Below are 24330 nucleotides of genomic sequence, written 5' to 3'. Positions count from 1 at the left end.
AGATGTGAACAAGTCCTGTTCATACTGGAGAGACAGAGACCAGATTGCCTCTAACCCTGAATGCACATCCAACAGTGACATTACCGCTTTCAGGATCCTTTCCTTCTAATTTTCCAGCGCTGTCATCCTCTGCACCACACTCCATTTCATCTTTCTTGGCCCAGTAGGTTGTCAGGTAGCTTGCTTCCTGTTTATTCTCGGATGTTGCCACCTCCACAACAGCTTGAGTCTTTCTATAATCTGAGTTTGATTTAACCTTAAGGTTTTTAGGGGCATAATCTGTGATAAGGCACATTTCCAAATTCTCATCATCTTTAGCGGTCAGCCTGTAGACCGAAGGAGATGGAACAACCTCTGAAAGTGGAGAATAGAAGAGACATTAGGTGAGATTACACAGTCATAGTTCCTTGAATCTTGATGTACAGACACATAAGTATGGAGGTCACTACATGATTCCACTGGGAGATTGATCATAAGGACCTTGCGCTAGGACATCTTTAGAAAATGAAGGCATCCATAGTAGGTAATGCAGGAGCTACATGAGACTTATGCTGTCTTAGAGCCACAGATAGGGAGTCAGACAGGATCTTTAGAGCATCTCAAATGATACTCATGTGGCCACCCACAGCCTAGATGTTGATATCTAACCTAGGCATTCCTCTCTGTAACAGCTTGTTCAACTCTACTCTGCAGCCTGGGATTCCTTTAGGATCTTGGCCTGACTGCACTGGGGGATGTATTCTGGGAACAGGCAGAGAGCACTCTCTCTCTTCTTGCTTCACTGCTATGAGAAGTTATGTGTCTGGGGAAGAGTAATCATAATAATAAAATGTTAATAGTATTGCAGTACTCTAGTGATGAACAAGTAAAACATCATTAAAGAGATACTGTAGCCAACATGTAAATATGGGTCTCTCAGTAGCCCTCTGAATGCATTTTCTGTTGGACTCTATGACCACAAGTTTGAACCTGAGCTTCATACCACATCTGTAAACTGAGAAAGGGTTACTGGATAAGGTTCAGAGTTTAGATTAACATTTGCTTAGTCCCTGCTCTCACACCACACTGTTAAGTATTGTAGAAATAGCAAAGATAGATTAGTCCCAGATGAAGAAGTTTAAATTTCTTCCCTTTGGGGAAATCTAGACTAAAATCTTGGCTTTTAGAAACCACCTCAAAATCTTATCCAAGCACAGGCTCTTGTTCCACCACTGAGAGAAACTGTTCTGATCTGTTCAACTGCCAGCTGGCAGCACCTTAAAAAAATGTCTGTACTTTATTAATACCACCTCAGAAAAACCTTATCCACAAAGCCCAGTGGTATTTTTCTCTGAGTCTTCTCCTGAATTGCAGTTCATCTGTATGGGCTTTGTCCAGGCTTTGAAAAACCCAGTGAGACTGTCTCTTTCCCAGCAGTGCAGAATATGGTCTAGTGTATACTCTGACTTCCCCAGCTCAACTCACCTGCCCCAATAATCCCCATGCAATACAGTTATTCTTTTGAAAATAAATTTCAGTGATAGAGTCAGATAATAAGCTGTATGGGAGACTCCTGTTTAAAATAATAATAATAATAATAATAATAATAATAATAATAATAATAATAATAATAATACAGATGAAGCATGATATATCATTACCATGGAGTACAGGGATACAAAAGAAAAGAGGAACTGATAGATGTTCTTCTCTCTCATAGTGAGTGCTCTGCTTTCTGAAGAGCTACTTATGCACCACTCTCCAAATTAGTGCTTTTTTTTTTTCTCACTATCTGTGTTATGCTTTTATCTTGAGCAGATTATGAAAAGCACATCTGTTTCTGCTGGCAGCTTCAGCACCAACTTTGAAAAATGCTCATTTCTCATTCTTGCTCAGAGAGGTTGCTCACTTTGTTCCGTAACTGGAGGCTTTTTCCCAATACATTCCTTTGCATATTTGCTCACCATTATGAAAGTCTGCAGATAGCAGTCTTGGTAAATATAAGCTATTATAACCGCAGCACTGTGATATATGTTTCATGTCATTGTCTTAATGCATTGGTGGATATGTTGGAAACGTTGCATTGATGTCTATTACCTTTATTTGCAGAAAATATTGAGAAGTAAATAATGATATTCTGAGCTGTCCACCCTGCCTAATTTCATCCTTACTGAAGGATATCTTCTGTGTGGAAGAACAGGAGCTATCAGGAGTACTATTCCCGCCCAGTCTACTCAGATAGCCAACTCCAGAAATCGGGAGATTTCAGGGAGAGAGCAGTAGAAGCCTGTTCCAATCAGACGAAGACCTGTGCCTCTTTTTTCAAACAGGATGCATTAGAAATCATGAACTGGTTTAACACACTATTGTGTATAGAGAATTATCTAATTACCCATTCCCTTGAAGACTCTCTCAATTGCTGACCAGACTGGAATTAGTTTGACAGAGAGTCTTTGATCATTTAAAGCTCACAAGTGAATGCAATGGCTTAGCCCATCTGTGTAATAATTGTCTTTGAAAACATGAAGACTTGAAGAGGCTTTCATTAACTTCCTGAGAGCCTCTGTCTTTTTCACCATATACTTTTCATGCCTTTTCTTTCAAAGCCAGCACAAATTTTAACTGTTGGAAACTGTTTTCAATTTTATATTCTAGAGATGTAGTTTCTGGAAGAAAAATCAAATGTCAACTCCAAACAAGTACATTATTGAATTATAGAATAACAATACATGTAGTATCAGGAAAAAAAAAATGTTTAGTAAGTAAGAAAAAAGTATCAGCCGAAAATCCCTGCCTAAACACAGGTAGAAGATAATTTTTTGTGTTGTTACCAGAGAGTCAGAAGAATTTTCAATCTTATATTTGTGGATGCCTCACATATAGATGTGTATTTCACACCTAAATAATAACCTTCCCTAATCACTCTATTTAATCACTCTATTTAATTCACTTTTAATCAGATAACTTACTTGGGATCACAGATAGATAGCTTTGTGCCATTTCCAAAAATTACTCTCCTAGCTCTGATATCCCAGACACTGAGTTCAAATCATTAAAATAACATAGTCTAAGTCACCTGGGAAATTTACTCCTGATGCAATGTGAAACTATGATTTCAACATGAAACCAGGGGTGTCTGAATTTTTCCCTTCAATCTAAGGAAAACATGTAGACCGGTGTCTGTGTAACAATGTTAGCCCTGTCAAGCTAATATTTTCCTTTTCATATTTACTGCATAAACCTTCAAACTGTCTTACAAGACTCCAAAGTTAAGATCAATGATATGCTGATGACACTAGCCTAAGAAATTGATGATTCTCTCATCTGCAGTATTCCCAGGTTCCTACTCTGTTTTGCCTAACATGCTGAGAAATAATCCTAGTTTAATTTTCTTTCAGCCTTCTCTAGTCCCTTTCTTCCTCATCTAGAGTCTATGTTCATCCTCCAAAACGACTCCATAATATCTTTCCATAATAGATCTATTTAGAAACACAAACTGGTAGTCACTGCTTCCATCTTTATAGCCTGTCCTCCAGATGTTACTCACCTGAGCTGACTTGTAATCTAGTCCCTCTTCTAAAGACAAACATACTGTATCTTTCAGTTTTCCACTCAATATTAACCCTTTGCAATAAATTCTTGCCTACCAGGTGCATATTTCAATGGCTCCTCATCCAAAATATGTGGGAAAACTTTCTACTAGAAGATGACGCACAAAGTTAGATGAAACTTCATTATGTATTCTCAGGTTTCTAAAGCATTTTGAAATGTTACTGAGAAAAGGACGAAGACTTACAAAGCATCACAAGAAGTTCAGTCCCTTTTCTAATAACTGACTTCACACTGCAGTATCAGTTTATATGAATATGGAAGGGACTTCACTTTTGCATTTTAAAACTAACAAATATTGACATAGGCTGAGTTAGAAAATCCAATTTTTAGGCCACTAATCAGAATAACCCCCAGACACCATATAATTATTATTTTAAAGATGCACAAATCAAGTCTGAAATTAGTAGCCAGAAAGTCTGTAAATGTGTTAAACTTCTTTTGCAGCATTTGGCAGCATGTAAAATGTGTTGCAGCTCTCTATGCATGACTGCACTATGCTGTGACTACTAAGCCTGTGTAAAACCTTTAGCAACAGAAAACTATAGAAAATATGACAGTCTTCTCTAGCTGGTCTTTACTGCAGCAGTTCACAGCCACACCATACACAAGCAATCCTTGGATTCCAAGGCAGCACCTCTATTCCAACTGATTTTCATCAGGGGAAGTCTAAAATAATTTGGGAACGTGCTTCCATGTAATCCCTAGTCCACCTACCCTAAAAGTAATTACCAATCCCAGTGTTAATATCATACAGAAAGCTGAAACTTACTTGGGATAACAAGAAGTTGGGTGCCAGCTCCAAACGCCAGTTTCACATATCCCTGATTGGCACACTGATGCCAATCACTACAAAAATGTAGACAGATTTTCCCAACTCATACTGCCAATCAGATCATACAGCCATTCTAGAGCAGAGAATAATTTGAGGGAGCAGTAGCTAAGCACATTGATTTAAGTCACTCTAAAAGTACCACAGAAATCTAAAACAAAATAATCAGGAACAGAGGGATAAAGTGAAAAATCACTCATTCATTGGTTAGAATTGTGTATTGCACTTTGTGGGACAATAGTAGAATAATATGCTTTTTTTCCATCAGTAATATCACCTAAAATCCCTGTTCAGTGTGCCATGTAATTAGGACCATCTCCTGTCAGTCCAATGTTTCTCCTTAACATTTCACTGTTTGTTACCCACTTGGTTTGATCATCAACAAGGTTCCTTTCCTAATGTCAGCTTGTATCCTTCTTCACCCCCATAATTCACAGGAATTATCTTTTATTTATCCAGGAAAACTTTACAAGAAAGCCTTTGACTGTACTTATAGTTATCTTCTCCCTGGAATTAACAGCACACTGAGATCCTATCCAGATCTTAGAACCTCACAGCGAGTTGCAAAAGTATCTGAGCCTTCTAAATCTTACCAGATCAGGATTCATACACCCTCACTTAGTAAGATAAGTAATAGCAGAAGTAAGGATTAAGTATGGACTTGTAGCTGTTACAACTTGATAAATCTGGATTCAAGTCCCAGTCATGTACACTTACAGAATGTGTGGATAACACCATATCTTTATATCACAGTAACCAGCTAAAAGACAGCTCAGTTCCCATTCCAACACTAATATTTAAAAATGTTATGAGTATATTGTTTCTTGATGGGATTCTGCTACAAGTAAAGACCAGATAAAATGGTGATAGTCACAATAAGTAGGTATTTTCTAAGTATTATAGCCATTCTTGTATTTCAACGCTTGTACACCAGACACATAATCCACGACTTTGCTTGAAACCAATGGAATTTAAATGGATTTACCCTTAGAACAGAAGAAATGCATGTGACTTGACAGAACACCAAAACTGGTCTTTGTCTTAGCTTATTATAGGAATGCAATTGAATGAAGATCATTGTAAGCACAAAGAATAATTCTTGGACAGCCGCCTTGGAACAACTTCAACCAGTTAGGGTGAAACCTCTGGCTACCATAAATTTGAGAGCTGCCATTTCCCAGATTTTAATGTGTAACAACAACTAGTTTGCAAATTAGGCAAAAAATCAGGATGAATGTACCTGGCAGAACCAGAAGTCTTGTCCCAGATCCAAATGTAAATTTGTTACCACTTCCGTAGTTACACAATGGCACAGGCCTCTACAATATCCAGAGTGGCATTGAATGGAACCTTCATCCATGAAATATTCCACCAAAGGAAATCCCATTTATTGGTATAGTTAGACAGAACCGCCTATCTAGGACTTTACTTCCCTTTGACCTTCTTTTCACATTCCCTTTATGAAGCACTATTATCATGTACTGCACCTTTCAAACTCTCAAACTCCTCTTCTTTAATATTCCCCTATATCATATTTATCCAGTTGCTTCCGGAAAACCACATGCATCACAAATCTGTTCTTCACCTCATTCCCCATCAATTACTTTGTCTCACAGTCACCAGATTCATCTCTAAAAAGTAAATACTTTTACTTCACAGCTCACCTAGTGACTGATGGCGTAGTATAAACTTCATCATCACATTCTCTTGGATTTGCCATCTAGATTAATCAAGAGTGATGTCAGAGCAAATTTGCCATTTAGATTTTAAGCAGAAATTATGCTTTTTAGTATGCAATTTCTTTGTGGTAGGGAAATTGTTCTACCATCGATCACTGAGCTTTCAGTATGTATTCAGGAAATTCTTAGGTTTTACATTGTGAACACGGCTAAGAACCAGAGACAACCCAAATTGCCCTTGATATCAGAAGAACCTGGATAATATGGCTATTGTGAGAAGAGTTGAAAAAAAATGCAGAAACATTAAATATCAGAACTTGAATTCATGGACGCTTGCACCTGAGCTAAAAAAAAAAAAAAAAAAAAAAAAAAGGGAGTAGGAAGTGGGGAAGGGAATATCACAACAAGAAAGCAGTTGAGCAGTTGGAGACGAACTTGGGTAATTTAACTGTCAGTGTCCAAATGCATGCTCCCGGTTTGTAGGATTAGCTAGTTTTACCTGACAAAAACTGGCTAAGCATGGTGAAAGCTCTGTATACCAGGTTCTATATAACTAGAAAAATGCATTCATATAAAAATAGATATTGGATCAAAATGCATTGTAACCTCACTCACTGGTTAATGTCAAGCCCAGAATCCCTCCTTAAAGAACACAATCCATAGGAGATTCCTGTTGCTAAGGAGCTTGCAAATTAAATTGAGAATGAGATCATAATTAATTTATTGCTTAATATCTGAACAAAATCCAATAATTAGTGACACCACACTCTCATTCTTCCTGCAAAACCTAGACCATAATTAAGTTTGCTCTCCATCCCAAGTAGAAAATGAGATTTAACTTCTGAGAAAGCAGAGATAATATCTGAGACACAGGTGAACTATTTTTAATTCTTTTCACTCTCTTCCTATGGAGAAGGAGGAAAACAGTCTTGACAGTCTTTCTCCAGAAGTATTTTTCTTTTCTTAAATAGCTTTTATTTTTTAAGTAAAAAGTTCCTGAAAAATCTACAGTACTTGAAAATTTGCTTAAGATTTAATTACTAATGAAAACAAACAAAAAAAATATTAAAAAAAAAAAACACCTTGAGTTTTCTGATTAAAATGCTCAGACAAGTTTGTCAGTTATGAGTATACGCATTCACAATATTCAGAGGAGGAAAGATTTATTTATTAAAATTTCATTCCTTAATATTGTGTAGTATGTCTCCAAATTCAAGCAATTATCATAATAATTAATAATTGCACTGAGGACCATCTTTGTCTTCCTAGAGTATCCAGTAGATACTATAGTAACTGTGAGTTCATTATCATTACTTTTGGGCAACAACATGCATCTGAACTGCATTTCATTACTCTTTTAGTGAACATTTACTTTTTTTCAGACCGCTAAACAACTCAGAGATCTTACTTGGTTTTACCATGAGCCTTGTTCCATCTCCAAAGGTTAGCTTGTAGGTATCCAGAGACACACTGTGTTGTTTGCCATAGCAAAAATCTTTGTACACTCCTATCAACCCCAGTCCATGTAAATAATTTTTCTCTGCTCTGATTGCTTCAATAGACCATGAGACTCAGTTTTTCTTCCAGGTTCATATATTGTAAGGAAGTGCCATGAAAACAGTATCAGTATCTTGGACCAGATTCTTCTCCTATATGTCACAAACTATCATGTTTGCTTCACATGTCGTATCTTCTGCTAACTCCAAGAAAGATATATTCCTACACAATGAATAATAACTCTGACCATTTGCAGTTTTGTATCCATCCCTGTCCTAGTTTCTCAAGAAAAAAGAATGGAACACAAATTATGAGCACTTATCCTTATATTCCTTTAATTTCTCACCCCACACACTTGGCATGCATTCTTTCTTACTTCTGTGCCCTTTACTCATTCTTCTTCCTCCTCACACTGTAGTCTCATTAACACCGAAAGGAAGAGCCACAATGCAATTGCCCTGACACCTCCATCCCTGACAAACCCAAACCTGCACCACTCAGCAAAGGCCATTATATTTTTTCACATCTCTGTTCTTGTATTTCACTTGTTTGTTTGTTTGTTTGTTCATTTTCAACTTGCTTTCTTTCCCCAGAATAGATGCATTTCTAGTGCACAGTGATTAAATAGAAAGTCTCCAACTTCTTTCCAGTGAATAGTATAACATCCCAAATTTCTCTACAGAGCCACTGTACCATTATTTTTGAAGTTATATTATAGTATCCCCTGTTATGAGTCCCTCTTGAAACAGTGATCAGACAGCTCACCTGGTGCAACGAGAAGTTTTGTTCCACTCCCCCATGTGTATTTTCCCCATCCTCCAGAATCAGCACTGTGTGACAGGTCCTTACAAAATGGCTCTCTTCATTCAGCTAGGTGGGTGTTGAAGGGCAAGCAACATGGAGAAGGCATGGGATAATCTTTTCAGCCATGTCTCTACCTCTGAGAAAACCTATCGACACCTAGACACATTTCCACAGATCTTCTCCAGCCTCTTTTTGCCAAATACATTTCCCTATGTTCACATGCATGGGAATAATTAGCTATGAATACAGTCACCTCAGGCATCAGAGACTGGAGTATCTACTCCTTAGATAGCAGGGAACACTGTATGTAGATTCCTTTGTTATATCCGAAATATAATGCTTGCTGTTAGTCATTGCATATGGTTTCTCAGTATCTGGGTCTTCCCACCCATCCTTCTTTACTTCCTCATCATCTTTTATTGCTGAAGAACATTGTGTGTGTTCATTACATCATGGTGATTATCTAACTATTAACAAGCGCTGAGACAACTGGACTCCCATTGTCATCATTTTTCCATGCAATGGTCCAAATACTTATTGCTTTAATGATAGTTTTATATCTTTACCAAAAATGAAGTTATTTCCTGACCCAGTATTCATATAGTTATATGAAGCTTCCCACACAAGCATACATGGAAAGAAAACAACAAAAAAAAACATACTTTCCAAGCCAAATTCTTTGTTTCCTTCTCAATCTACAAGTCAGAGATCATTTTGTCTCTTACTTTCTTAAGTAAATATGAATAGTTACTAACACCAATATTTTGAGGAAAAACAAAATTTCAATGAATATGTAACCTATTACGTTTCATTGTTTGGTTGTCATTTACAGAAAATCATAAAGAATTTAGTTTCAGCTAAATGTCAGCTGGGATACAGTGTCACACTTCTACTGATGCTGGAAAGAATATACTGGAGTTTTTAAATAGCACCATTATCACCTTTCAACAGATTGAGAACTGTAGTTCGACATACACATGCTTTCTTTCTTTTCTTTTTTTTTTTTTTTTTGGGGGGGGGGAAGGGACAAAGAAAGAGGTTCAAAACATCCCTGTATGCATGTTTCTAAATTCCACTTTTTGGAGAGAGAAATTTGAGCTTTGATGTTACAGTGGCACTAAGCAACTTATTAACAGATTCTCAACAGTTGACCAGCAAGGTGAGACAACATTGCTAGTCTTTGCATGAGGATAGAGGCAGTGGAGTTTTGTTGTTCTTTTCCAGCCTACAGAGATACAACCAAAATCTAAGGTGAAGAATACAATAAATAAATAAATAAATAAATCTGTTAGTGAGATTATAAAATGAAAAATAAAAGTCAGCTTACTTTGGTTTATTTGAACATTTATCCTACATAATAATAATTGAATCATATTAACTGTAGGACAGGACCCTCCAACATCCATATGTCTTTATCAAGAGCTCAGGGTATCCAACAGTGAAAAGGAAAGAATGAGAGAGCCTGGCAGGATATACCTGCCATCCAGGCATTTCAACTATACAACCAGTAGACAGACAAGATAATAGAGAGCATTATGTCTTTTTCAGGCCATTCTTGCTGAGACTTAATAGAGGTAATACCTGCATGACACAAAATCCTCACATTTTGGATGCAATGGAATAATGCAGCATTGACCACCAGATCAAGAGGTCACATAGTATTTATCCAGTTCTAGCACAAACAGCAAGATCTGTGAGCACTGACTTAGTGTATGAAGGTAACAGTCCAACTATCAAGAGAAGTGGAGAAGACAACTGCATAACTGGTTGCCCTCAATGACACATTCACTAGCACAACAGCAGATATTCCATATTTTTCATCTTCTCCTACAGATTATTCTAAATTCAGAAGGAAAAAAATGCCCTTACTTTAGCATCTCATTTCATTAAAAAAAAAAAAAAAAAAAAAAAAAAAAAAAACAGCCTTTGAAAAAAACAGTCTTGTCTACTTGCAGTTGTGAAATTGGAATTTGGAGCCAATGTTCACTTTTTCTCTGCCTAGAAAAAAATGCATTCATATACATTATTTTTCACAAATTCCAGTCTTGTTCTATTCCCATCTAAGGTTTCAGATATGCATCATGAAGATCAGAAAAAAACACTGCACAGAATTTTCTTTCTTTCTCCTCCCCCTTTGATATGATTAATACTGTGGGCATTTTGATAAGGCTTTTTTTTTTTTTTTTTTTTTTTTTTTTTTTCAGGGAAACTATGAGAATTTGCCGCAGCCCAAAGAGTCACAGAATCACTTAGATTAGAAGGGACCTCTTGAGGTTATCTAATACAACACTAATGTGATTGACAGGGATCCCCAGTACAAGAAAGATGCAGATTTTCTAGAGCAAGTCCAGTGAAGGGCCACAAAGATGATTAAGGGAATGAAACATCTGCCATAGAAAGAGACAGAGAGAGAGCTGGGATTTTTTAGCCTGGAAAAGACAGAGCTTGGAGGGGGAGGTGTTATATGGGTATAAATGCCAAATAGGAAGAAGTAAAGAAAACAGAACTAGACTCTCCTCAGGGGTGCCTAGTAACAGGACAACAGGCAATTGGCACAGACTGAAAAATGGGAAATTCCACTTAAACTTAAGGAAAAAGATATAATTGAGGGGATGGTTAAACACTGGAGCAGATTTCACAGAGAGGTTACAGAATCTCCACTCAGAGATGTCCATGTCAACAGAAACTTCTTTTTGTTGACCCTGCTTTGGACAAAGGGCCTGGACTAGATGTTCTCCAGAAGTCCCTCCCAAATTTTGTGATTTTATGAACACTAAACTTCAAAAAAACCTCACATGTTGCTTGCTAAGAGCATGTACAGGTATAGTTACAGAGATTCACTAAAGTATGGTAATTTGTTGAGCCATGCTAATAGACCATTAGTAATGAAGCTGTTTAAGATCCCTACTGACAAAAAAAGGTCTGGTGACTTCACTGTTAGATGTGGTTCAATAGCTGCACCACAAAGCCTTGTTTGCTGGAATGGCAAAAAGGGATATGAACAACATGACCGTGGTCTAGGGTCAGAGTAACTGATGAAAACCATCTTCTTATCAGTCCGTCTATGGTTTGTTTGTTTGTTTGTATCTTTCTATGATATATCAAATGGGCAGATAATGCAAGAATGACTACAGTAATTTAAATCAGTTCTATCATCAACTAACATTCCTTTAATTGCCAAGTCATGATGCTAAAAGCCACTCTGCTATTCAAATCTAAATCTACAATAAAAACTGCAAATACATATAACCATGTTTCTTACTTGGTTTCACAAGAAGCTTTGTCCCTTTTCCAAAGATGATGGTATAGCCAGCATTCACACAATGAAAAACAAGCCAACAAAAACCATCCCTGCAGCCATCACATCCATGGCTACAAATATAGGTTATGTGATCTAATCACAGGAAATTTAAAACAAAATACAGCACTTCCTTCATGGAAAGATGGGATTATGGGAATTTAAATGCCTAATCAAACTGCTATTCCTCTCTTGGATACTCTGCATCTTGGGATTTTCAAATGAAGGTAAGAGAAGTAAGACAGTGCTTCAAACACATCTAGAATCCATTATATTAGGTGAGAGCAGTGCTCTGGTAATGACCTAACATAATAGAATAAATGAATAAATAAACACTAATTTCCACTTTGATACTGCATATCATGTCATTTTTTTTTATTATTATTATTTTTTTGGCCCATGTTTTCAAGACAGTTAAGACATTTTAGCAAATCAGCTCTTGGTTTCATGAAGGTTGATATATGGAGACATCTCCTTCTTACTCCCTTTTATCCTTCCCCTCCCCATGTTTAAGTATTTTAGGAGTTATGCACCTGTAAATTTACAATGAGCATGCAAAAAATTTGGCAGGAATTTGTCAACTACATTTGGACTTATCTTTAAGGAGACTTCTTGATTTTTCTCAATTTAAAGAGTTACATAGCAGTGTGGACACAAAAACACACACACACACATTTTAAAAAAAAAAAAAAAAAAAAAAAAAGCATTTTTAACATCTACTTAGCAACAAAATCAGCATTTTCTGAGGGCTGAAGTTACTTTTTCTCTCCTGGAACACAGCCCCCAGGACATGACTGTGGAGTGAAATTGCAACACACAGGGATTAACCCACCTACTTGGCAAGAGGGTAACCTTAACCCCTGAGCCAAAAGTGAATTTGAGGGTGTTGTCACAATAGCACAGCACTTGACAGAAACCCAGAGGGTTCAGATTCCAGCAGATGACACTGCCACCACTCAGGCTGTATCGTAGACTCTTTACTTACATTCCAGGCAAGTGGGATGCTGAGATTCAGCTGGAAACCAGCTGGTTTCTGCAGTGTGGATTTATGGTGTGCAATTTCACTTGCTTGGCTTTTTCAGGAGTCCTCTCACTGCAAGCTATCTGCTCAGAAACATAAGGTTCCTACTTTCACTGCCCACAAGATATCCAGGCTGAAAACTACTATCATATTAATCCACAGCTTTTCTTTCTCTGGTTACACTCAGAACAACAGTCTACCTATCAGAGCTAGTTAGCATGACTAGCAGGAAACAGCTGGATCATGCACAGCCTGGACCTACCCAAAATAGCTAAAAGACCCAAGTAAGGAATAGAACTGAATTCCATTACGCATTCCCCATGAGCCATACACAGGCACAATGAACAAGACGGTCAACCTATCCATCTCCCTAAACAACACCACACTTTCTGCACCCTCCCAGACTATCAGCAGCCTAGAGCACCATGTTCACAGCATCTTTATCTCAATAGAAGAAGTTCTCCACATAGAAAAAAATTAGTAGGCACAAGAGCATCTTTCAATGGTGATTGTTAACTTGTGTGGGGATTTCATCAAAGATCATTATCTGAGAGACACCTCTGATGGCATACTTTGGCAGCAACAAATGAAATAGTGCCTAAACACTCCTTCCCCTCTGTAAGGAGACGTAAATACCACAAGAATGTCTACAGAATGAAACACTGGATACGTAAGAATATCTGACAAAGGATAAACAGGAAAGCTGAGCACTCACTTGGTTGGACATACAGCCTGGTCCCTGAGCCAAAGGTCAGTTTGCCATATCCAGAGCCATAGCCACACAGCATTTCCTCCCATTACAAAAAGCCCAGGCAGCTCCTGCAGAAGTGGCACTTGTCCTCAAGGCTGAGCCAAACAGTGTCAAGGCTAGGAGGGGCAGCAGAGGGTAAGATGGGTCTGAAGGATCCTAGGCTGCAAGTGGAGGTTAAGAGTCTGGCTTCACGGAATGTAACAGGGCCCAAAACTGAGAAGCATCTCCCCAGTACCCCCACTCCACCTGACTCTACAGTACTGCTGCGCAGTCCACTGTCTTGCCATCAAAAAGGAAAAGACAATTTCATTTTTAGTATGATTTGCTGCTTACCTGGTACAACTGAAAGCACAGTTCCTTTTCCAAAAGTGACTGTGCGGTCATCATACACACTGGCATATCTCATTACAAAAATGTCTCTGCAAACCCTGCATGTGATCTCAAGCACAAAGCACCTGGAATCAGGCCATGGCAGAGGTCCCTGACACAACAGGTTCAAGCGCAGGGTCACTACCTGCAATAAAGGAAAATCCGTATCCTAGGCCAATTGCACTTTGCAGGGGAGCATGCCCTGTCACCTTTGGTAATTTTTATGCCTCATGAGTGACAACTCTCACCTACAGTAACTCTTGCCCAGAATCAGGGGGACCATGTGTGTGGCGCTGCTTTTGTGCACAAAGCATGTGGAAAACCATCAAGTCGGGCAATCCATGCATTTCAGAGACAGCTGTGAGATTTCAGGACTGCTGCTTCTGTCAAGAGCCAAAGCCTTTCCTGATGGAAAGCACATCACGGGTGGCCCTGCAACTGCAGAAGCACAAGGTTTGAGAACCACTGCAGACTGAAACACGTTCAGATAGCATCTCATGAACAGCCCTGCAAGAGCCATGAAAAAAGCATTTGGTCAGCAACTACACAAGCTTGATTAAAAGAAGGTGTCAAGTGAAAGCATACTCCTGGTAGCCTCCTTTGCTACAAAGTGCTACTGTGTGCTCAGTGATTGTACTCACAGTGTTTTACCGTCAGTGACATTCCATTACAGACTCTTATCTTTCCAACTACTGCATTATACACACAGTGTTCTCACATGCCTCAGAAACACCAGGAATTGCTTTGGGACCCAGCCCGGCTGAGCATGCACTACCCATGGCCAAAAAGCAATCACCCCTGACATGCCTTTATAAATAGCTTTCCCTCTGTTTCAAGGACAAAATTCTGCTCTGACAAATTTTCTTCACGAAACACCCCACCACTCTGCTGTAATCAGAGAGAAGGCACAGGTTTGTGAACACTCAAAGAGAGCTTGACCAAAACTTACACTCCAACATTACCATCTGGGCTACATCTGCCTTGCCTTGCAAGTAACTGTACTCACCATACTTTACACAGCGCTTTGTTCCAGCTCCAAATGTGAGCCTCTCCCAGTCAGCAATCACAACAACAAAGACCATTAAGCAAATGTTCTCATTTCCCCATAACAAGGAAGACCTTCATATGGCTGGCAAAGACCTTTTCCAGCAACACATAGGTCACCCTTTCCCACGGGCATGCAGACCTCAAGTTGAGGCTTGCTCCAACCACCCAAAAACCTCATTAAATACTGCACCCAGGGCACTCTCAGAGCCTGCACAGGGAGAGAAGGTATTTCAGCTTGGCAAAGCTAAGGGTAAAGGATGAAAATGTAACAACATCTGCAGCATGAGTCCCATATGGAACACTTATGGAAAGCTCCACACTCACTTGGTTGGACGGACAGCCTGGTCCCTGTGCCAAAGGTCAGTTTGTAGTTCCCATAGTCGCACAGCATTTCCTCCCATTACAAAAAGCCCAGCTCATTTTGTCATCACAAAGGCAAATCCACAACAAGGTGCATGGAAACCCGTCTGACAGTGCAAAGGGAAAGAAAGAAACAGGCATGTAAAGGAGATTAGGTGCCATAAAGAACTGCAGGGGGCCCAAGGCATTGGGACACGTGGGGAACCAAGTCCTAAGGATTCCTGGAGAATAGCCCATTTGCGTTTCCAAACTTCCCCCCAAAAAAATGAAGAACAAGGCAAAACTGAAGCAGCTCTGTTTTTCAGAACGATTTTCTGCATACCTGGTACAACTGAAAGCACAGTTCCTTTTCCAAAAGTGACTTTGCCCGCATCGTATACACTGTGGAACGTCTCATTACAAAAAATGTCTCTGCAAGCCCTGCATGTGATCTCAAGAACAAAGCACCTGGAACCAGTCCACAGAAGAGCTCCTTGACACAACAGGCTCAAGTGCAGGGCCACTACCTGCAATAAAGGAAAATCTGTTCCCTAGCTCAATTGCACTTTTCAGAGGAGCGTTCCATGCCTCATTTTGTAATTATTAAGTCCCACAAGCAACAAATCTCACCTACAGTAACTCTTGCCCAGAATCAGGGGGACCATGTGTGTGGCACTGCTTTTGTGCACAAAGCATGTGGAAAACCATCATGTCAGGCAATCCATGCATTTCAGAGACAGCCGTGAGATGTCAGGACTGCTGCTTCTGATGTGCCTTTTCTGATGGAAAGCACATCACGGGTGGCCCTGCAACTGCAAAAGCACAAGGTTTGAGAACCGCAGCAGACTGAGGCACGTTCAGATAGCATCTCATGAACAGCTCTGCAGAGCTGTGAACAATGCATTTGGTCAGCATCTACACAAGTTTGATTAAAAGAAGTCAAGTGAAAGCATACTCCTGGTAGCCTCCTTTGCTACAAAGTGCTACTGTGTGCTCGGTGCTTGTACTCGTGATGTTTTACAATCAGTGACGTTCCATCACTGAATCTCATCTTTCCAGTTGCTGCATTATATAAACAGGGTTTTCTGCTGCCTCAGAAACACCAGGACTTGGCTCAGGCCCCTGCTCCACCGAGCATGCACTGTCTATGCCACAAAGCAACTAACTGTCCTTGACATGCTTTTGTAAATAGGCTTCCCCTCTGTTCCAGAGACAAATTTCTGCTCTGATGTACCTTCTTCCCACAGCATCTTGCAGCACTGCCATACCCAGAGAAAAGGCACAGGCTTGTGCACACTCATAGGAAATCAGACCAAAACTTACACTCCAACATTACTGTCTGGGCTATTTCTTCCTTCCCCTGCAAGGCTAATTAATAACTAGCTTGGTGAAGCTAGTCACACAGCATTTCTTCCCAATACAGGGCTAAGTGCCCTGTAACTGTACTCACCACGTTTTACACAAAGTTTTGTTCCAGCTCCAAGGATGAGCCTGTTCAAAACATTACTCACAGCACCAAAGGCCATTACACTAATGCTCTCATACCCCCATAATGAGGAAGCCCTTTGTGTGGTGGGCAGAGACCCTTCCCAGCAACACACAGGTTTCTCTTCCCAAGGGCATGCAGACCTCAAGTGGAGCTTTGCACCAACCAACCAAAACGTCATTAAATACTGCGCCTAGGGAGCCCTAAGAGCCTGCATGGGGAAAGAAGGCATTTCAGCTTGACCAAGGTGAAGGTAAAGGATGAAAATGGAACAACATCTGTAGTAAGAGTCACATATGGAACACCTATGGAAAGCTCCACACTCACGTGGTTGGACAGACAGCCTGGTTCCTGAGCCAAAGGTCAGCTTGTAGTTGAACCCAGTCACACAGCACTTCCATTACAAAAAGCCCTGCCAGCCCCCACTTGAGAAGTTGTACCTCTCACCAGTTCTTGCTTCTCTGTCCTGACAAACCTTGTGCTGATCAACAGCTTGAGGAAGAGGAAGGGAAATTTGGAGAATAAGGGCCCAGCTGAGTTCAGCTCAGGAAAAGCCATGAGCACCCCTGGAGATGTCAGAACAAGGAACAAGCTTTCTCTGCACAGCTAAATGTAACTCCTGGGGGACTTGGAAAGCACTGCTTAGGATAGCGGAGCAATAGAAATATCCCAAGCTGGGCACCAGTTGCACTCACTGGGCTGCACAACTAGGAGTTTTCCTGTTGCCAGCAGTACTCTGTAGTTCCACGTTTTAACAGAGCCCTTCCACAACACAGCAAAAAACATCTGCTCTCTTCCCAATGACTCTACAAAGAAACTTGAGGAGAGCAGCTCCTTCCCATCAAAAGCAGCGAACTGAAGCCAGGAGTATCTCCAGCCTTGACAAACCAGGACCTGGAAGAAGACAAGGAACGCCTGCACCTGTGCCATGATGGAGTCTGACCAGCACTTTATGGATAAGGGGATCCCTCCTGGACACCTCCTCACTGGTCATTCAAACACCGTGAGCTGTTCCAGTATCATGGCATTCCTGCTGTGTCCTTTGAGATAGGCATACATGTTCTTGCAGCTGAAACCAATGACGCTGCTTAAATGTGCAGGAGCAGAGAGTCTGCATAGGCTTTAGAAACAGTACAAAAGCAATCACACATCCCAGCAATCTGTAACAGTTGCCATTAGTGCAGTTTTAACACTGACAGCTACAGCTAGTACAGGAACCGAACACGAGTTTCACTGCTACCAAGACCAATCTCCTCAGGGATCTCATGTACAAGGGGGAAGAGGATTGGATGCAAAAAGGAGCATTATTCTTTTGGCCTTTCTTCAGAAGAGCAATGGTCAGCCTCACAGAGCTCTGGTGGACAAAGCTGTCTGCCCTACCTGAAATTTCACAGGTAGGCATGGCTATATTACAAAAGCACCATCTCTTAATGGAAGGGTTCAAGTCATTGGTGTCCCTACATGAAAAAAAGAACACAGGAGCTGTCAGCAGGAAGCAGAATGAGCATAAATGAGCAGAATGAGCAGAATGAATAAATACTGCACCCAGAGTAGTCTCAGAGTCTACAAGGGGAGAGAAAGCATTTCACTTGACAAAGGTGAGGCTTAAGATTAGAAATGAAACAATATCTGTATCAAGAGTCCCATATGGAACACCTATGGAAAGCTCCACACTCACTTGGTAGGACGGACAGCCTGGTTCCTGAGCCAAAGGTCAGTTTGGTGAAGCCAGATTCACACAGCATTTCCTCCCATTACAAAAAGCCTAGCCATACCCCACTGGAGAAGTTGCACCTCTCCTCAGTCCCCGTTACTCTGTCCTGACAAACCTTCTGCTGGTCAACAGCTTGTAGAACAGGAAGGAAAAATCTGAGGAATATGGGTCCAGCTGAGCTCAGCTCAGGAAAGCACATGGACACCGAAGGGGCTGTCAGAGCCAGGAACAAGCCTTCTCTGCTCAGCTACAGGTAGCTCCTGGGGGACTTGGAAAGGGTTGATTAGGATAGCGGAACAAAAGAAATACCCTGAGCTGGACACTAGTTGTACTCATGTGTTCCTACATGACTGAAAGAGAACAAGAACTGTCAGCGGGAAGCAGAATGAGGATACTCACAGGCTTATTGACTCAAGGCCCCTGCGGCTACCTGAGCACTCATCATGAAAAGCCTACTGATTTCACCAGTCTACCTCTGTTTTCCTGATGCTAGCTCAAAGCCACAACCTGTTCCACAAGGTGGAGCAGCAAATGACTTTCAAACTTCCTTGCATTTATCCTTAGCTGAATCCCACCACCAGTGTTGACTCGGTTGTCAGAATTGGTTATACCCTATTGGCCTTCTCAACAAAAACCCTGTAAGCCATCTCTCCCCTGTGCTACTTTATTCTTATAAAAGGCATTGCTTGCTGGCTTCCCATTTCTTTTAAAAGAGTCTCTGGTGGTCACCCCTTGCAGCTCTGGCTGAGATGACTCCTGAGTGAATCCTTGTGCCACGTAGAGAAAAGATGCAGGAATTGTGAGCACAATTCCACTTTCTGACCTGCATTAAAAAGCAATAAAAATAGGCATCATCCCCTCATCGCTCCTGCACTCCAGAGATGTCTTCAAAATGTTTCTTTTGTCAAAGTAGGGAAGGCAACTTTCCTTTCCTTACTCGTTCAGGCTGGTTTCCACCTACCAGGTTTCACCACCAGCTGTGTCCCACTTCCAAAGGTGGCTTTCCAGGTGGACGTTGAAGTCACACAGTGACACATCCACTAGTAAAAACCTGTACAAGCCTTACTCCAGAAAACAGCTTTCCCACATAGATCCACAGAGGGACAACCGATGTTACCCTTGCCACCCACCCCCCCTTTAAATTATTATGTCTTTATCTAGACACCTTCTTCTGACCTCTCCAGGCAGAAACTATCATGAAACACATGAAGTGGGAAATCTGACCTTGGGCCCAGGTGGGCAGGTAAGGAAACAGCCACCACCCGCTGTGGGGATTCACAGAGAGCTCTGAACCTTGCCAAAGGCGAGTGTTGTGTTCCTCTGTCCACAGTTCAGCCAGCACACTAAAGGCTTTAAGGCTATACAGCAACCACATACAGCAGAAGGAACCTCTGAACAGATGATATGACCTCAGGAAAGTCCGCACTGGGCGATTCACAGGGAACAAAGCATGCACGCCTCAAATTGAGCTGTGCTCCTAACAACCAAGCCCTCATTAAATACTGCACCCAGAGCAGTCTCAGAGCCTGCACAGGGAGAGAAGGCATTACAGCTCGGCAAAGGTGGAGTGAAAGGTTGTAAATGGAACAACATGTGCAGCAAGATGCTCATATGGAACACCAATGGAAAGCTCCACACTCACTTGGTAGGACAGACAGCCGGGTTCCTGAGCCAAAGGTCAGCTTGTTGCCATAGCCAAAGTCACACAGCATTTCCTCCCATTACAAAAAGCTCAGTGAGCTTTGCCACAAGGTCACAGCAAAATCTGGGAGCTGGTGTGGAGCCACGTGTTCCAACACAGACAAAGGGACAGCAGTCGGGGTCATGTTGGACCAACCTGGCACATTCCCGTCAAGCAAAGCCGATCGCTGGAGGTGGTCACCAACTGCGATCAAACACCCAGGCACCCTGCAGCTCTCAACCACCCATGGAAAGGCCTGGCACAAAGCACAAAGCACGGCCATATGCAGCACTTACGTGACCTAACAGTAATTCTTGTTGCACAGACAAAGACAGGCTTATAGCCAGCAACTCCTGCGCTCACACAGCAACCCCTCAATCCACCAAAACATTGCCAACATCTTGGAGAAGAGCACTCACTTGGTTGGACAGAAAGCTTGGTCCCTGAGCCAAAGGTTGGTTTGTTGTATGCAGAGCCATAGCCACACAGTATTTCCTCCCATTGCAAAAAGCCCAGGAAGCTCCTGAAGAAGTGGCACTTTGGCTCAGGGTGGGGCGTAGCTGTGCAAAGGCTAGCTGGGTCACCAGAAGGGTGGGAAGAGGATGAAGGATCCTAGGCCACAAGTGGAGGTTAAGAGTCTAGATCTGTGGAATGTAATAGAGCACAAAACTAAGAGGCAACCCCAAAACTATCCCTACCCCTGTCTCCACTGTAATGCTGGGCAGTATCCCAGGTTGCCACAGCAAAGGAAAATACACAATGATTTTCAGTATGATTTGCTGCTTACCTGGAACAACTGAAAGCACAGTTACATTCCCAAAAATTCCTTTTCCCGTATTGTAGAAACTTTGGAACGTCTCATTCCAAAAATCTTTCTGCCAGCCCTGCATGTGATCTCAAGCACAAAGCGCCTGGACTCAGTCCACAGAAGAAATCCCTGACACAAAACGCTCAAGTGCAGGGACACTACTTGCAACAAAGGAAAATCCGTACCCTAGCTCACTTGCACTTTTCAGAGGAGCATTCCCTGTGACCTTTGGTAATTGTTAAGCCCTACGAGTGACAACTATCGCTTACAGTAATGCTTGCCCAGAATCAGGGGGACCATGAGTATGGCACTGCTTCTGTGCACAAAGCATCATGCCAGGCAATTCATGCATTTCACTGGCAGATGTGAGATGACAGGACTGCTGTTTCTGTCCCAAGCCATAGCCTGTCCTGAGGGAAAGCACATCACGGGTAGCCCCACAGTTGCAGAAGTGCAAGATTTGAGAACCGCAGCAGACTGAGGCACATTCAGATAGCATCTCATGAATGGCTCTGAAAGAGCCATGAAAATATGCATTTAGTAAACAACTGCACACGCTTTAAAAATAAAATAAAATAAAATAAAATAAAATAAAATAAAATAAAATAAAATAAAATAAAATAAAATAAAATAAAATAAAATAAATAAGGGAAAGCTGGTCCTGGTACCTTCCTTTGCTACAAAGTGCTACTGCGAGCTCAGTGCTTATACTCATCGTGTTTTACAGTTAGTGACGATCCATCACAGAACCTCATCTGTCCAGCTCCTGCATTATAAACTCACTTTGGGTTTTCTCCTGCCTCAGAACTCCAGGACTTGGCTCAGGCCCCTGCCTGCTGGAGTATGGGCTGTCCATGCCCACAAAGAAACCTCCCATGACAAGCCTTTGTAAATAGCTTTCCCACCATTCAGGGAAAAATCTTCTGCTCTTCCATCAATTCTTCCCACAGCACCTTGCAGCTCTGCCATATCCAGAGAGAAGGCACAGGCTTGTGCACAGTCACAGGATACCAGACCAAAACTTACATTCCAACATTACGATCTTTGATATTTCTGCCTTGTCCTACAAGGCTAAGTAAGAACTGTAACAGTACTCACCAGGCTTTACACAAAGCTTTGTTCCAGCTCCAAAGGTAAGCCTGTTCAAAACAGCACTCACAGAAACAATGTCCATTACATAAGCAGTCTCATCTACCCATAACAAGAAAGCTTTTTCTGTGGCTGGCAGAGACCCTTCCCAAAAACACACAGGTCACCCTTTCCCAAGGAAATGCAGACCTCAAGATGAAATTTGCTCCAACCACCCAAAACCTCATTAAATACTGCACTCAGGACACTCTCAAAGCAGGCAAGTGGGGAGAAGGCATTTCAGCTTGGCAAAGGTGAAGTTAAAGGATGGAAATGGAACAACATCTGTAGCACGAGTCCCATATGGAACAACTATGGAAAGCTCCACACTCACTTGGTAGGACAGACAGCCTGGTCCCTGCGCCAAAGGTCACCTTGTTGTAGCCAGTGTCACACAGCATTTCCTCCCATTACAAAAAGCCCTGCCAGCTACCATTGGAGAACGTGCACCTCTCTCCAGTTCATGGTTCTCTGACCTGACAAACCTTGTGCTGATCAACAGCTTGAGGAAGAGGAAGGGAAATCTGGGGAGTAAGAGACCAGCTCAGCTCAGCTCAGGAAAGGCCATGAGCACCCAAGGGGCTCTCAGAGCCAGGAACAAGCTCTGATCAGCTGCAGAGAACTCTTGAGGGATTTGCAAAGGGCTGATTAGGATAGCGGAGCAAGGGAAATATCCCATGCTGGGGACTCCTTGTACTCACTGGTCTGCAAAACTAGGATTTTTCCGTGTCCCTTGAATCACTTTGTAGTTCTGCATGTTAACAGAATCCTTCACACCACAGCAAAAAACATCTGCTCTCTTCCCAATGACTCTACAAAGAAACTTGAGGAGAGCAGCTCCTTCCCATCAAAAGCAGCGAACTGAAGCCAGGAATATCTCCAGCCTTGACAAACCAGGACCTGGAAGAAGACAAGGAACGCCTGCACCTGTGCCATGATGGAATCTGACCAGCACTTTATGGATAAGGGGATCCCTCCTGGACACCTCCTCACTGGTCATTCAAACACCGTGAGCTGTTCCAGTATCACGGCATTCCTGCTGTGTCCTTTGAGATAGGCGTACATGTTCTTGCAGCTGAAACCAATGATGCTGCTTAAATGTGCAGGAGCAGAGAGTCTGCATAGGCTTTAGAAACAGTACAAAAGCAATCACACATCCCAGCTATCTGTAACAGTTGTCACTCGTGCAGTTTCAACACTGGCAGCTACAGCTAGTACAGGAACCGAACACGAGTTTCACTGCTACCAAGACCAATCTCCTCAGGAATCTCATTCACAAGGGGTAGAGGATTGGGTGCAAACAAGAGCATTATTATTTTGGCCATGTTCTTCTGAACTCTCCACGCAGACACTGTCATGAAACACATGAAGTGGGAAATCTGACCTTGGGGCCGGGTGGACGGGTAAGATAACAGCCACCACCCCCCGTGGGGTTTCACAGATAGATCCATATCTTGCCCAAATGTGAATATTTTTGTTCCACTATTCATAGTTCAGACAGCACGCTAAAGGTTTTATGACTATACAGTAACTACATACAGCAGAAGAAACCTCTGAACAGACAGTGTGACCTCAGAAAGATCAGTACTTGAGGATTCTCAAGGACCAAAGCATGCAGACTTCAAGTTGAGCTTTGCTCCAACCACCCAAAACCTCATTAAATACTGCACCCAGGGAGCTCTCAGAGCCTACAAAGGGAGAGAAGGCATTTGTAGCAAGAGTCCCATATGGAACACCTATGGAAAGCTCCACACTCACTTGGTAGGACAGACAGCCTGGTTCCTGAGCCAAAGGTCAGCTTGTAGTTGTCAGTCACACAGCATGTACTCCCGTTACAAAAAGTCCAGCTCCCTTTGCCATCACAAAAGCAAATCCTCACCAAGAGGCAAGGAAACCAGTCTGACAATGCATAGTCCCTGGACCTCTGAGATCTTTAAGAGTATCAGGGACACCCTCCCCATCAGAGACCATTTGCCAGCCACTGCTAGGAGCCTTGTGCTGCTCCCAGAAGAGACCTTGCTATAAGCACCAGCATTCATTCTGCTTCCCACCTGCCCCCACACGCACAAACCCTGCTAGGACACTAGGACATACGAGAGACTCCCCACGGGGTCGCGGCAAAATCTGGGAGCTGGTGTGGAGCAACACGTTCCAACCCAGTCAAAAGGACAGCAGTCAGGGTCATGTTGGACCAACCTGGCATATTCCCGTCAAGCAAAGCCGATTGCTTGAGTTTGTCACCACCAGCAATCAAACACTCAGGCACGCTGCTGCTATCAACCTCCCAA

The 24330-nt window shown here is 41.9% G+C and overlaps 1 protein-coding gene across 1 annotated transcript in view; it reads right to left on the bottom strand.

Annotated features, from left to right (window-relative positions):
- LOC311423015 (uncharacterized protein) overlaps positions 1-24330 on the bottom strand; it is a 219465-nt gene that overhangs the window by 2710 nt on the left and 192425 nt on the right. Inside the window, exon 8 of the mRNA XM_084496600.1 lies at positions 85-354. Within this exon, the coding sequence (XP_084352726.1) occupies positions 85-354 (270 nt within the window). The remainder of the gene's footprint in view (positions 1-84; positions 355-24330) is intronic.

The sequence above is a fragment of the Aythya ferina genome (assembly GCF_964211825.1).
Source record: "Aythya ferina genome assembly, chromosome: 23".
Taxonomy (NCBI): domain Eukaryota; kingdom Metazoa; phylum Chordata; class Aves; order Anseriformes; family Anatidae; genus Aythya; species Aythya ferina.
This window is presented reverse-complemented; position numbering and strand designations above follow the sequence as displayed.